The sequence below is a fragment of the Meriones unguiculatus genome, chromosome 2, assembly GCF_030254825.1.
Source record: "Meriones unguiculatus strain TT.TT164.6M chromosome 2, Bangor_MerUng_6.1, whole genome shotgun sequence".
Lineage (NCBI taxonomy): Eukaryota > Metazoa > Chordata > Mammalia > Rodentia > Muridae > Meriones > Meriones unguiculatus.
The window spans coordinates 10,139,917-10,152,708 of NC_083350.1; the positions used below are offsets into that span (position 1 = coordinate 10,139,917).

The window sequence follows — 12,792 nt, forward strand, 5'->3', positions numbered from 1 at the left end:
CAGGTGGGATACAAAATGAATAAACTATAATTAATAAAAATAAAAATATATCTTAAAAACTGCAAATCACAGGTAACTAGACAGAGCTGGAAATTACCATTCTGAGTGAGATAACCCAGATCCAAAAAGACAAATGTCACGTTTTCTCTCAAATATGAAATGCTGAAAAAAAATGTACTCATAACCCAATAAGAAATGGTCATGACTGAAAACATACACATGCTTAACATTTTATAGACTGGGCAGGTCATATTTTGGAATTTGTATGTGTATGTACATATATGCATGTAACAGCAATTGATCTAAAATTAGCCAATGAAATTGAAAGAAAGCAAGGAGGAGTATATGGAAGAAGGAGTGAAAAAGGAAAATAATGTAATTATGCTATAGTACAGAAAATAAAAGAAAAAAATGAAAATCACATGATCAGCTCAATAGTTGTAGAAAAAGACTGACAAAATCCAACATGACTTCATTCAGAATAGATCTTGACAGACATTATTTCAATATAATAAAATATATCTATGACAAACCCACAGCCAACATAAATCTAAATTAATAAAAATGCAGAGGGATCTTATTAAAATCAGGAATGAGAAAAATGATCTATAAAAATAATTTTCTTACATGTTTGTCATTCTAGAGTAAGACAGAACCGTCAATGATACATCTGCCTTTTTGTAGTAGAATTGTGACATGTATTTGAAAGACAGTGATGGAACAGTATGAAGCAGAGCCAAATTGAAAGTAGCACAGGATAGAGCACATCACAAGCACTAGGCATCTGATAATGTCAGCAACATATTTTTACTGCCACAACTGTTGTATTGATCATTGCCACATCAGATTAAATTTAACTTAATAGACATCATTATTCTTGGACTGGGACAAATAGAAATCTTACATGCAATATTTATTTCCTGGAAATTGAGTGTAAGAGACACTTCTATCTTCATTAAGGTGTTAATAAAGTATGTCAGATGTTTATAAGACTTTCAGAAAGTTAACCAAAGAACCTCGCAGTCCACTTGGTTATTTTTTGCAAAGTACATTAAGATATAATCTACGATGATTAAACTGAACACTGCTTGTCTGTTCTTGAGAACAACTCCTTTTGTCGGGAATTGGAAGAGTTCCAGTGGAGCTGCCATATGAGAATGAGGAAACTGTAGTCCCCTCTTGGGGTTCTTAATCTCACCGTTTCACCAGTAAAATAATTTAAAAATGAATTCAAATGGAGGTTCTAGGATCATTTTATCTAAGTTTAAAGAATAACCTCAGAGGAGGGAAACTGTAAATCTCAGCAGTTGCTGGAAGATAATGGAGAAGTGAAATAAAAAGTCACCCTCTGTGTTAAGCTGGCATGGAGTTCAGCCATGCTTCACAAAAACAACTGCATGGTTGGCAGTAGTGCTTCAGAGAGAGAAAAAGTAGCTCAAAGTATCAGAAAAAGCACACTTAGACTGGGCAGTAGTCAAAAGAGTGTCAGAAGTGAAGAAAATAGAAAAGTTATACCTTTTCTAGCCAGGACTCAGAATAATGAAAGATCCATCATACTCCCAGCGTATCTGCTAGGAACTGCACTACAGGCCAGGAATTTTGGGATGGAAATGTACATTTTCTCTTTTAAGGGCTAATTGTGCCTCCCATCTTTTTAACATGGCTCATTTTATAATGAGCCCATCTACCTACAGGTGGTCCTGTTTTCCTAAGAGGAACTCCCTTACCCAGGTCAGTGCCTTGCATAACCAGAAGATTAGGTCTCCACTCAGGGCAGGGATTTCATTCTTTTGACCAAAAGGAAATAGTTTCCCCTTAATGGTTTTTCTTTTTCTTTTTTTTTTCCCCTGCGGCTCTGACTCACTATCAGAAATAAATAATGTTTCGGTATTTTCACTGGAAGGTAGTAATCATTAACATACCATACTAGAGACCAGAGGAAGAAATGATCATTTCCTGTTGTGGAGAATTTTACTTGGAGGCAGCCATTCTGGTGCTCAAATTTATACAAAGTTAATGGTAGTATCTGAGCCACACATTTTTCATTAATTACGGTTCTATTCAGGCATAAAGGCCTTATTGTAGCTAGATAATTCTCATTTAACTTGGAATAAAAGCCTTAATTTTTGACATTATATACTCTTACACCATAAAAATAATCTTTAAATGTCTCTATGAAAAAATCTGTAGAACGATTATTAATATTTAATATTTATTAATATTATAGTAAAGGAGAACTTACTCAGTAACCTGCTATATATCCAAATAACCACACAGAGAGAGTAGGATTTAATTAATTAGCTTAGAGCACAATGATGAGCAATAATTACTCCATCCTGAACCTCCAAGCTGGTATTGCTTCCTCCCATTCAGATTTCCCAGATTATACTTGCTTTTTACATCTGGTTCATTTCTCCTGATGTTTCCCAGTTCTTTCCTCATGGCTCCATCTGCTTCTTCTCTCTTTCTCCTCCTTTATGGGACGAGGATGTCACACCCTATTCTATGTATCGCTCAGCATTGCCTGATGGGCATTTAATTGGCAGAAGAGAGAACAAATGCTTTGCATGTTTACACAGACTTGAGACAGTATATACTCAGAGCAAACATCTCAATGCAATGTATTGACGGAAACCAGGTACTCAAATGCTGGGGTAAAGAAACCAGCATTTGAATGAACAAGGGTAAACTGTACACAGTTCTCAAGAACATTATGCCAACACAAATCTTCAGCAGAAAGTGAAAGTGTTAAACTAAATCTAAATGGAAGTGTGGGGTTATAATGTTATATAAACTAGACTTTGTAGTTCATGAGACAAAAAGCGTATTGAGAAAAAAAAATAATGAAAATCTATATGTAGGATGAACATTGAAGACTGAATCCATGTGCCCCGAGCCCAGACTAGAGACTAAGTTAACATGACCTTACTATTTCAGTGTCTCCATTTCCACAATACTGTTTTCTTTAGCAGATGTTTGTCCAGGCAAGCAATTGTTCATGGGAAAACTTCCACAGAAGATTCACATTTCAGGAGAATTCTTACCTCATTGCCTTCATCAATCCTATCATAGCATCAGTGATCTTATTCAATTCTAATCAAAGTTTCACGTTTACAGATTTGACCTAAGAAAACTTCAAGTTCTCACTAAATTTCCTTTTGTTTTTCTTTCTGTGACCCTACTAAAGACCCTTCAGATGGGATTTTTCATTACTGTGATAGAGTATTAAAATACCCCATTTCTTTTAATCAGTCGTCTGTGTTGTTCAAAGCTGAGGCGTGACACTGGATGTTGTGCAAAGACTAAAACTCTGGGGAGAAAGTTATGCTTATAGAGAAAGTACTCTTGAGTTTGCAATGGAAACAAATATTAGTTACTTAAATAGAAACGCTTCACACAGTAAGGCATTTAAAAAAATGTGTTTGTTTCCTAGGCCATGAAAACCTCTGTCTAGATCTTTTTTTTTTTTTACCTTTTATTTATTTTTTAACTTTTATTAATTACACTTTATTGACTTTGTATCCCTCCATAAACCTCTCCCTCCTCTCTTCCTAATCCCACCTTCCCTCCTCCTTCTTCACGAATGCCCCTCACCAAGTCCACTGATAGGGGAGGTCCTCCTCTTCTTCTGATCTAAATCTATCAGATTTCATCAGGAGTGGCTGCATTTTCATCTTCTGTGGCCTAGTAAGGCTGCTCCCCCATTAAGGGGAGGTGATCAAAGAACAGGGCAATCAGATTATGTCAGAGGCAGTCCCTCTTCCCATTACTATGTAACCCATAACTAGAATCTCTACAAGACCATGAAGTGGGAGACTGAGTCTTTAGTACCTAAATACGGGGTCAATTTAAACTTCCCTGGTTAATGAAATTTCACAGAGAGATCAGCTGCAAACATCTTCTTTCTAGATAACCCTTGGGAAGGGAAATACTGGGAGCCAAGCTGCATTTGTCGGGGAGGGCAATTTATTTGGTTTTAAGGATATTTCTAATGCCTTTTAACATTCTCTAGTCCAAGATGCTACACACTAAATTGCCATACATTGGAGATTCTTTTTTTAAGTTTCAGCTCTTAACAGTGATACAGTAAATTAAAATTTTTCACTCAATAGGGAGAAAAATACTCATTTTATGAAGTTAATGAGTTGTGGGTCCTCTTGATTACAGCTGGTCTAGTGATTTTATAGATAACACAATTACTGATGTAGCTTAAATACTCTTACATCTCAGGTGTAGGGAAGAGCCTGGTACCCTGAACAACATTGCAAACACCTCCAATGAAAGAAGAATGACAACCTGAACACAAACAACAGAGGCTAGAGAGATGGCTCCATGGTTGAGGACTTTCTGCTCTTACAGAAATTCAGTGTTTGGATATCAGCCTTCACACAGGGGCTTCACAACCTCCTGTAACTCTGGTTCCAGGGACTCCAATGCCCTCTTCTGGCCTCCTCAGGCAACTCCACACACAAATGAAATGCATGCTCAGACATAAACAAAGACACATCAATTAAAATTAAAAATAATATAAAAATAAAACAATACAACAACTACAAAACAATACAATACAACAATACAAAAACTTAACCCATGCTCTAACTCTAGATGGGAAGATTTCAGTGCAAAAAATTACATGAAATGAAAAATTAAGGCAAAATGTCTGTTTTGGTTTCATATCAGATGCTGGGATAAAACACTGACCAAAAGCAACTTTGGGATGAAAGCATTTTTACCTTATACTTTATAGTTCATAATCCAGGGAAGCCAATGCATGAACTTAAGGCAGAAGGTTGAAGCAGGAACCATAGAGAAATACTGCTTGATGGCTTGCTAGACATAATTTTACTCATAAAAGACCCCACTAGCAGAACTAATAAATACTTTCATCAAAGTGGTAAGATGCAAAAAAAAAAAAAATAACATTATAAAATCAATAGAATCCCAAATACCAATAATAAATAATACCAAGAAAGAAATAATCTGGGCAAGTCCACCCATAATAGCCTCAAACAAAATAAAATACCTTGAAAAATTCCAAGCTAAAGAAATGAATGAGTCTACAATAAAAAAATTTTAATTGATTTTTATTTTTTATATTAATCACAGGTTATTTACTTTGTATCCCAGCCATAGCCCCTCCCTCATTCTCTCCCAATAGAAATTTTAAAACAGTGAAGAAAGAAATTTATTAAGACACTAGAAGACAGAAAGACTTCCTGTGCTCATGGTTTGGTAGGATTCATACTGTGGAAAATGATAATTCTAGCAAAAGTGCTATACACATTCAATGAAATACCACTCAAAGCTATCGTGCCATGTTTTGGAGAAACAAAATAATCTAAAAATTCGTATGAAGTACAAAAGATCACAGACAGTCAGAATAATCATTAGCAAAATATGGTTATTGAAGGTATCACCATACCTGATTTCAAGTTACATTTCAGAGCAATAAAGGCATGGTATTGATACAAACACAGACATGTAGAATGGGTTGGGCAGATGACCCACATAAGACCACACAAGTGGAGCCACCTGACATTTGACAAAGTAGAAGTATGAAATTAGATCCTTATTTTTTACCTTGCATAAAAATTTACTACAAATGGTTGAAAAACCCCCATTTAAGACCTGAGGCTCTGAAAGTGCTTGAGGAAAAAGGTAGGAAATAATTTTATCTATATAAACTTCAGTAAGAACATTCTGTACAGGATCCAGCTACTCATGAAATACAATTGAACCATGGGTTGTATTGAATCTGGTGGGACACATGAAGTTGGAAACTCTTTTCTACAGCATAAATTAAACTATTAAAATTTTTGATAACTTCATACACTAACTTTCTTCCTCTCCTCTCTGACTCTCCCAATGTCCTTTACACTCAAAAATTCACCATCTGTTATTGTAACACATACTAGCATATGCACATAAACATACACATATACACATACATATGTGTGACTGCATAGACATGTATATAAGCCTACTGAATTTAATTAGCCTTACTTCTATGTACATGCAACCAGAGGTGACCAGCTGGGACTGAAAAACTGACGAGGGTGGTCATCCCTGGAGGAACTGCTTCTTCCTGTCTTAGTAGTAGAAGAGTACCTTCATGTGGGTGTGTAGCCATATGGCATTTCCCCTGTCCAACTGGCATGTCAACTGGTCCTATCATTAATGCCAGTCTTGTTCAGGATACCATGTTACTGAGAGTTCATGGGTGCTTTTTTATGTCATGTCTAGAGTACACTACCTAGCATCAGGAGTCCTGTGTCTATAGCGCTTATAACATTACCGGTTTTTCCTTCCTGAATTTCACTGAACATTAAGTGTACATTTACAAAGCCATTATTGAGTTCATTGTGGAGATTCTCAGCTAAATATAAGAGCTGCCATGATTTAACTATAACAACCATGCCTGAGCATATACATAAAAGGTTCAATATCTTGCTATAGAGATATGTCCTCATAAACAGATAAAGAAATTGTAGAATATACACAATAGAATTTTATTCTTTTATAAATAAATGTGAAATTATGAAATTTGAAGATAAACAAATGAAAATGTAAAAAACCCCACAGATCAAGGTAACCCATTGTCAGAAAGACAAGCACTGCATGTTCTTTCTCACATGCAGATGCCTTTCAGAGTTCTATGCTTAACATGGGGTCCCTTTAAAGCCCAGGGAGCTAGAAGGGATGAATTTGACAAGTAACACAGAAAAGAAGCTTAATAAAAAGAGGTAATAGTTGAACATGATAAGCAAAAAAAAAAAAAGGGGAGAAAACTGGAGGTTAAGTGGTATAAATTGAAATGAGGATGAAGTAAACAGGAGATGAGGGACAGAGTGTGGTTAACTTAAAACCAAGGATGTGTGAAGTCAAATAGGATCCTAGTGCCTTGAAGTTAATTAAAATTATAATGTAAAAAGCAAAAGAGTCTGAAGAGTTATTCCATACGGATAGATAATCCTGGTCCCAGAAGCCATAGGTTATGGAACAAAATCCCAGTGCCAGGTGTGATTATATTTATGAGTTGTTGATTCGGGAGGCAGCAGAAGTCCCCAGGACAATTCAGGCTATTACCATTGCTCTTGGGTTCTCACCAGAACTAGATGGAAACAGCATCCTGCTGAAGACATCACACTCTTTGCTTTCAGGACAGAGGGAAATCAAACTGGACCTGACTTGGAAGCTTCCTCTATGTTTGCCAAGGTTCCTAGCACTGGAAAGTGCTATGCTGAGCAAGAAAAAAAGTTATCAGTCGCTTTTCCACTGCTGCCGCTGAGTTGCGCGGAGGCGGAGGCTCGGGTGCGTTCAAGATTCGGCCTCACCCGTAACCCACCGCCATGGCCGAGGAAGGCATTGCTGCTGGAGGTGTAATGGACGTCAATACTGCTCTACAAGAGGTGCTGAAGACCGCCCTCATCCACGATGGCCTAGCACGTGGCATACGCGAAGCTGCCAAAGCCTTAGACAAGCGCCAGGCCCATCTTTGTGTGCTTGCATCCAACTGTGATGAGCCCATGTACGTCAAGCTGGTGGAGGCGCTCTGTGCTGAGCACCAGATCAACCTGATTAAGGTTGACGACAACAAGAAGCTAGGGGAATGGGTAGGCCTCTGTAAAATCGATCGAGAGGGGAAACCACGGAAAGTGGTTGGTTGCAGTTGTGTAGTGGTTAAGGATTATGGCAAAGAATCTCAGGCCAAGGATGTCATCGAGGAATATTTCAAATGCAAGAAATGAATTAAATAAAATTTTTGGCTCATTAAAAAAAAAAGTCATCAGTCTTATTCATCTGTGAGCCTTGTGAGCTATAGCATCAACCTGCAGGCAAGATGTGGCCAGTGGAGCAATAGCAGCATGATTGCTATTGGGGTAACCAAGCATTTTCTTTTTTCTTTTTTTTTTTATTAGTTACATTTTATTAACTCTGAATCCCAGCTGTATCCTGCTCCCTCATTCCCTCCCAATCCCTCCCTCCCTCATATCCTCCCTGCCCCTTTCCAAGTCCACTGATTGGGGAGGACCTCTTCCCCTTTCATCTGACCCTGTTTTATCAGGTATCTTCAGGACTGGCTGCAAAGTCCTCCTCTGTGGCCTAACAGGACTGCTCCTCCCTTGGGGGGTGGGGAGGCCAAAGAGCCTGCCATTGAGTTCATGTCAGAATAGTCCCTGTTCCCCTTACTAAGGAAAACCAATTGGTTACTGAGCTACCACGGGCTTCATCCGAGCAGAGGTTCTAGGTTATATTCATACATGGTCCTTGGTGGTGTGTCAGTCTCAGAAAAGACCCCTGTGCCCAGACATATTTGGTCCTTGTGGAGCTCATATCCTCTCCACATCATACTAACTCCCCCTTCTTTCATATGATTCCCTGTACTCTGCCGAAGGTTTGGTTATGAGTCTTAGTATCTGCTTTGATACAGTGCTAGGTAGAGTCTTTCAGGGGCCCTCTGCGGTAGGCTCCTGTCCTGTTACTTGTTTTCTCCTACATCCAATGCCCATCCCATTTGCCTTTCTAAGTGAGGATTGATCATCTTATCCTGGGTCCTCTTTCTTGTTTATCTTCTTTAGGTGTATAGATTTCATTATGTTTATCATATCTTATAGGACTATATGAGTGAGTATATAGCATGTGTGTCTTTCTCTTTCTGGGATACCTCACTCAGAATGATCTTTTCTAGATCCCATCATTTGCCTGCAAATTTCATGATTTCCTCGTTTTTGATTGGTGAGTAGTATTCCATTGTGTAAAAATACCACAATTTCTGTATCCATTCCTCCATTGAGAGACATCTGGTTGTGGTCCAACTGGATGTCTACATGCAGAAAAATGAAAATAGATCCATATTTATTACCCTGCACAAAACTAAAGTCCAAGTGGATCAAAGACCTCAACATAAAACCAGATACTCTAAATTAGTTAGAAGAAAAATTGGGGAACAGCCTAGAACTCATTGGCACAGGAGACAACTTACTGAACAGAACACCAACAGCACAGGCTCTAAGAGCAACAATCAATAAATGGGACTTCATGAAACTGAAAAGCTTCTGTAAAGCAAAAGACACTCATCAGAACAAAACGACAGCCTACAGACTGGAAAAGGATCTTCACCAAACCTATATCTGACAGAGGGCGGATATCCAGCATATATAAAGAACTAAAGAAGTTAAAAAGCAATAAATCAAGTAATCCAATTAAAAAATGGGGTACAGAGCTAAACAGAGAATTCTCTATAGAGGAATATCGAATGGTAGAGAAACACTTAAAGAGATGCTCAACATCCTTAGCCATCAGGGAGATGCAAATCAAAACAACCCTGAGATTTCACCTTACACTCACCAGAATGTCTAAGATGAATAACTCAAGTGACAACACATGCTGGAGAGGTTGTGAAGAAAGGGGAACCCTCCTCCATTGCTGGTGGGAATGTAAACAGGTGCAACCACTTTGGAAGTCAATCTGATGCTTTTTCAGACAATTAGGAATAGCACTTCCTCAAGATCCAGCTATACCACTCCTAGGCATATACCCAAAATTTGCTCAAGTACACAACAAGGACATTTCCTCAACCATGTTTGTAGCAGCTTTTTGTGTAATAGCCAGAACCTGGAAACAACCCAGATGTCCACCAAGCATTTTCTTACTGCGTTTCACACTCAGTCCACCAAGGGATCCGTGCTCTGTGCTATGAGTCTGGTAAAATGCTAATCTTTTTAGAACAAAGTTATAGACCCTTGAGGGAAATCTACTATTATACTGTTATGTAGATATGATGTCAAACTGCCTTCTGAGTATTTATGTTTATCCGTATAGGTTAGTGTTGCCCTCCTTCTGGGTCAGAGAAGCCTTTGAAGTGGGTAATGGTTAATGCTGAGATTTCCAAGTGGTGAAAGTATTAAGACTTTGAAACTGTTGAAAGATCTGTCCTAAATAGGCATTTATATCACACCCAGGGTACATTACACAAAAGGAATCAGAAAAAAAAATTCAAGAGCTGAAGGATGAGGTATGCTGCAGGAAGCTCCATTTTTTTTTTTTTTTTTTTTTGGGAGAGGAATATTAAAATGACTGCTACACTGATAGCATCAGAGCATCCAAGAGATCCATCTTCCAATTCAGACACCTGGGTCTTTGGTCCCCTTTCACCCACTGTTACTGGTTTTACTATGCAACATTGTTGGAAATCTGCCTTCAGAATCACAGAGTGTGCCATTTTCTCTGTACTGCTTGGGAGACCTTTGAAGGATAGCTGATCTTTGTGTAACTGTAACTTAGTCATTGATCAGAGGAGTTGGCATGGCTGGTCACCTTATTTAAAATAAGAATGAGTATGTCTCTTTTTTTTTTCTTTTTGTTTTTTGAGACAGGGTTTCTTTGTGTAGCCTTGGCTGCCTTTTAAATTTTATTTTGTTTTATTTATTACAATTTATTCACTTTATATTCCAGCTGTAGCTCCTGTCCCTCATTCCCTCCCAACCCCACCCTTCTTCTCTCCTCTCCTCCCATACCCCTTCCCCAGTCCACTGACAGGGGAAGTCCTCCTCCCTTCCATCTGACCCTAGCCTATCAGGTCTCATCAGGAGTGGCTGCATTGTCTTCCTCCGTGACCTGGTAAGGCTGCTTTCCCCTCAGCAGGAGGTGATAAAAGGCCAGCTACTGATTTCACATCAGAGACAGACAGCCCCTGTTCCCATTACTAGGGAACCCACTTGAACACTAAGCTGCCATGGGCTACATCTGTGTAGCGGTTCTAGGTTTTCTCCATGCATGGTCCTTGGTTGGAATATCAGTCTCATAAAAGACCCCTAAGCCCACATTTTTTAGTTCTGTTGCTCTCTATGTGGAGCTCCAGTCCCCTCCAGGTCTTTCTATCTCCCCTTCTTTCATGAGATTCCCTGCATGCTGAACCTTGGCTGCTTTAAACTCACTTTGTAGACCAGAACTCACTGAGATCTACCTGCCTCTGCCTCCCTGAGTTCTGGGATTACAGGTGTGCACTGACACGCCCAAATATGTAGTATGATGTCCTTGATTTCTTGGATGTTTTGTGTCAAGAATTTTTTAGATTTAAACGTTTTTTCTTGATGGATGAATTGATTTCTTCTATTGTAATCTTCTACAACTAAAATTCTTTCCTTCGTCTCTTGTATTCTGTTGTCAATGTTTACCTCTGTTGCTCCTGTTTTCTTCTCTATGTTCTATGTCTCCAGGATTTCCTCGGTTTGAGCTTCCTTTATCATCTGCATTCCCATCTTCAGATCTTGAACCATTGTATTGATTTCTTTCACCTGTTTGTTTGCATATTTTCTCTATTTTTTGAGTGATTTATTCATTCTTTCTCTACAGACCTCTCTAAAGGCCTCAGTCAGTTTGACTGTATCTTCCTATTTTTCTTAATGGATTTTTTTGTTTCCTTAATAATTATCGGCACAAGCATATATTTAAGGTCATTTTCCTGTGTTTCATTTGTGTTAGGCTATCCAGGGCTGCTTGCCATGGGCTAACTGGGTTCTGGCGATGGCATATTGCTCTGGCTTTTGTTGATTTAGTTTTTATGCTGGCCTTTAGTCATCTGGTTGTCTCTGGCATTGGCTAGTAGTTTCTGGTGCCTGCTACACTCCTGGGGGGTGCTGAGGGAAGAGTCCTGGGGAGGAAGCTGAATGGTCCTGAAGGAATACTCCTCAGATTGATGGGTATGACCTCTGACACATGCTTCTCAAAGAATTGCCCATGGTTCTCCTCAGATGTATGATCCTGTGGACTAACTGGATTCCTCAGGAGTTTAGGGACTCTCCTCTCACCAGGGAAGTCCTTATGGCTGCCAGCCACCCAACCACTGGCTTTGTTGCTCTGAGGGTAATGAGCTGCAGCTGCCCAGACATTGTGTTCAGACACTGTGCTTGCTGGGGGCAGCCATTTTGGAGAACCAGAGCTCTGGTTGGTCTCCCTAGGGCTATTGGTTAAGCTATGGAGCTGCATCTTGGGCGTTCCTCTGGCTCACAGTTATCAGGAAGCCCAAGGTTGGAGCTTTGAGCTCTTGTACCTGGAAGGTATTCATGGGCTGGTTAGAGCAATACAAAGATGAATGGCTATACACTGAAACAGAACACTGACAGGAACTTGGGAACCTTTCGGGGGATTAGTCAGGTGATGTTGGTCCTCCTCCCAAGGGTCCAGCCCGTGTATGAGGACAAGGGATCTAGGCCAAGCGGGTGAGAGGTATCAGAGTCACTACGCAGACACTGGGAGTCAGGTGAATGCAATTTGGGGGCAAGCAGATGCAGACTCATTTATTTTGGAAGAGAGAGCTTTGGGAGATCGATCAGGTTAATTCACACCATCTCCGTTTGTCTCTGGGCAGACTCTCCAATGTCAGGTCACCAGGTCACGTACTTTCTGCCTGCCCAACTACTTCTGTAGTCATGTTAGCAGAAGTTGCTCCAGGAGGTGAGCCCTAATGGCTCTTTGGAAGGAGTGCCCACAATCTAATGTCGGATCTTCTTATTTCCCTCACCGTGGACTCTCCTCTCGACTGGGAGACCGAGGCACTGGTGTTTTCAGACCCACATGTAGGTCTGGGATGGTGAAAGCAGCTTTCAGGCCTGTGGCTAGATGCTGGAGATCAAGCTTCGGTGGGAACCCTGGAACTTTCCCAGGGATTAGCTGGGTGACCTGGGGTTGGACCCAATTGTTTCTTTTACTGTGAGCTCTCCTCTCACCTGGAAAACACAGACACTGGTGTTTTGGGACCCACAGTTTGGTCTGTTGGAAACAGTCACTGCT

General features: G+C 39.7%; 1 protein-coding gene across 1 annotated transcript; it reads left to right on the forward strand.

Moving 5' to 3' along the window:
• The first annotated feature begins 7,279 nt into the window (after positions 1-7,279).
• Positions 7,280-7,776, forward strand: LOC132652270 (small ribosomal subunit protein eS12). The gene has a single exon (XM_060377004.1). It carries the CDS (start codon positions 7,350-7,352, stop codon positions 7,746-7,748), a length of 399 nt encoding a protein of 132 aa, XP_060232987.1. The 5' UTR covers positions 7,280-7,349; the 3' UTR covers positions 7,749-7,776.
• Positions 7,777-12,792: the final 5,016 nt, after the last annotated feature.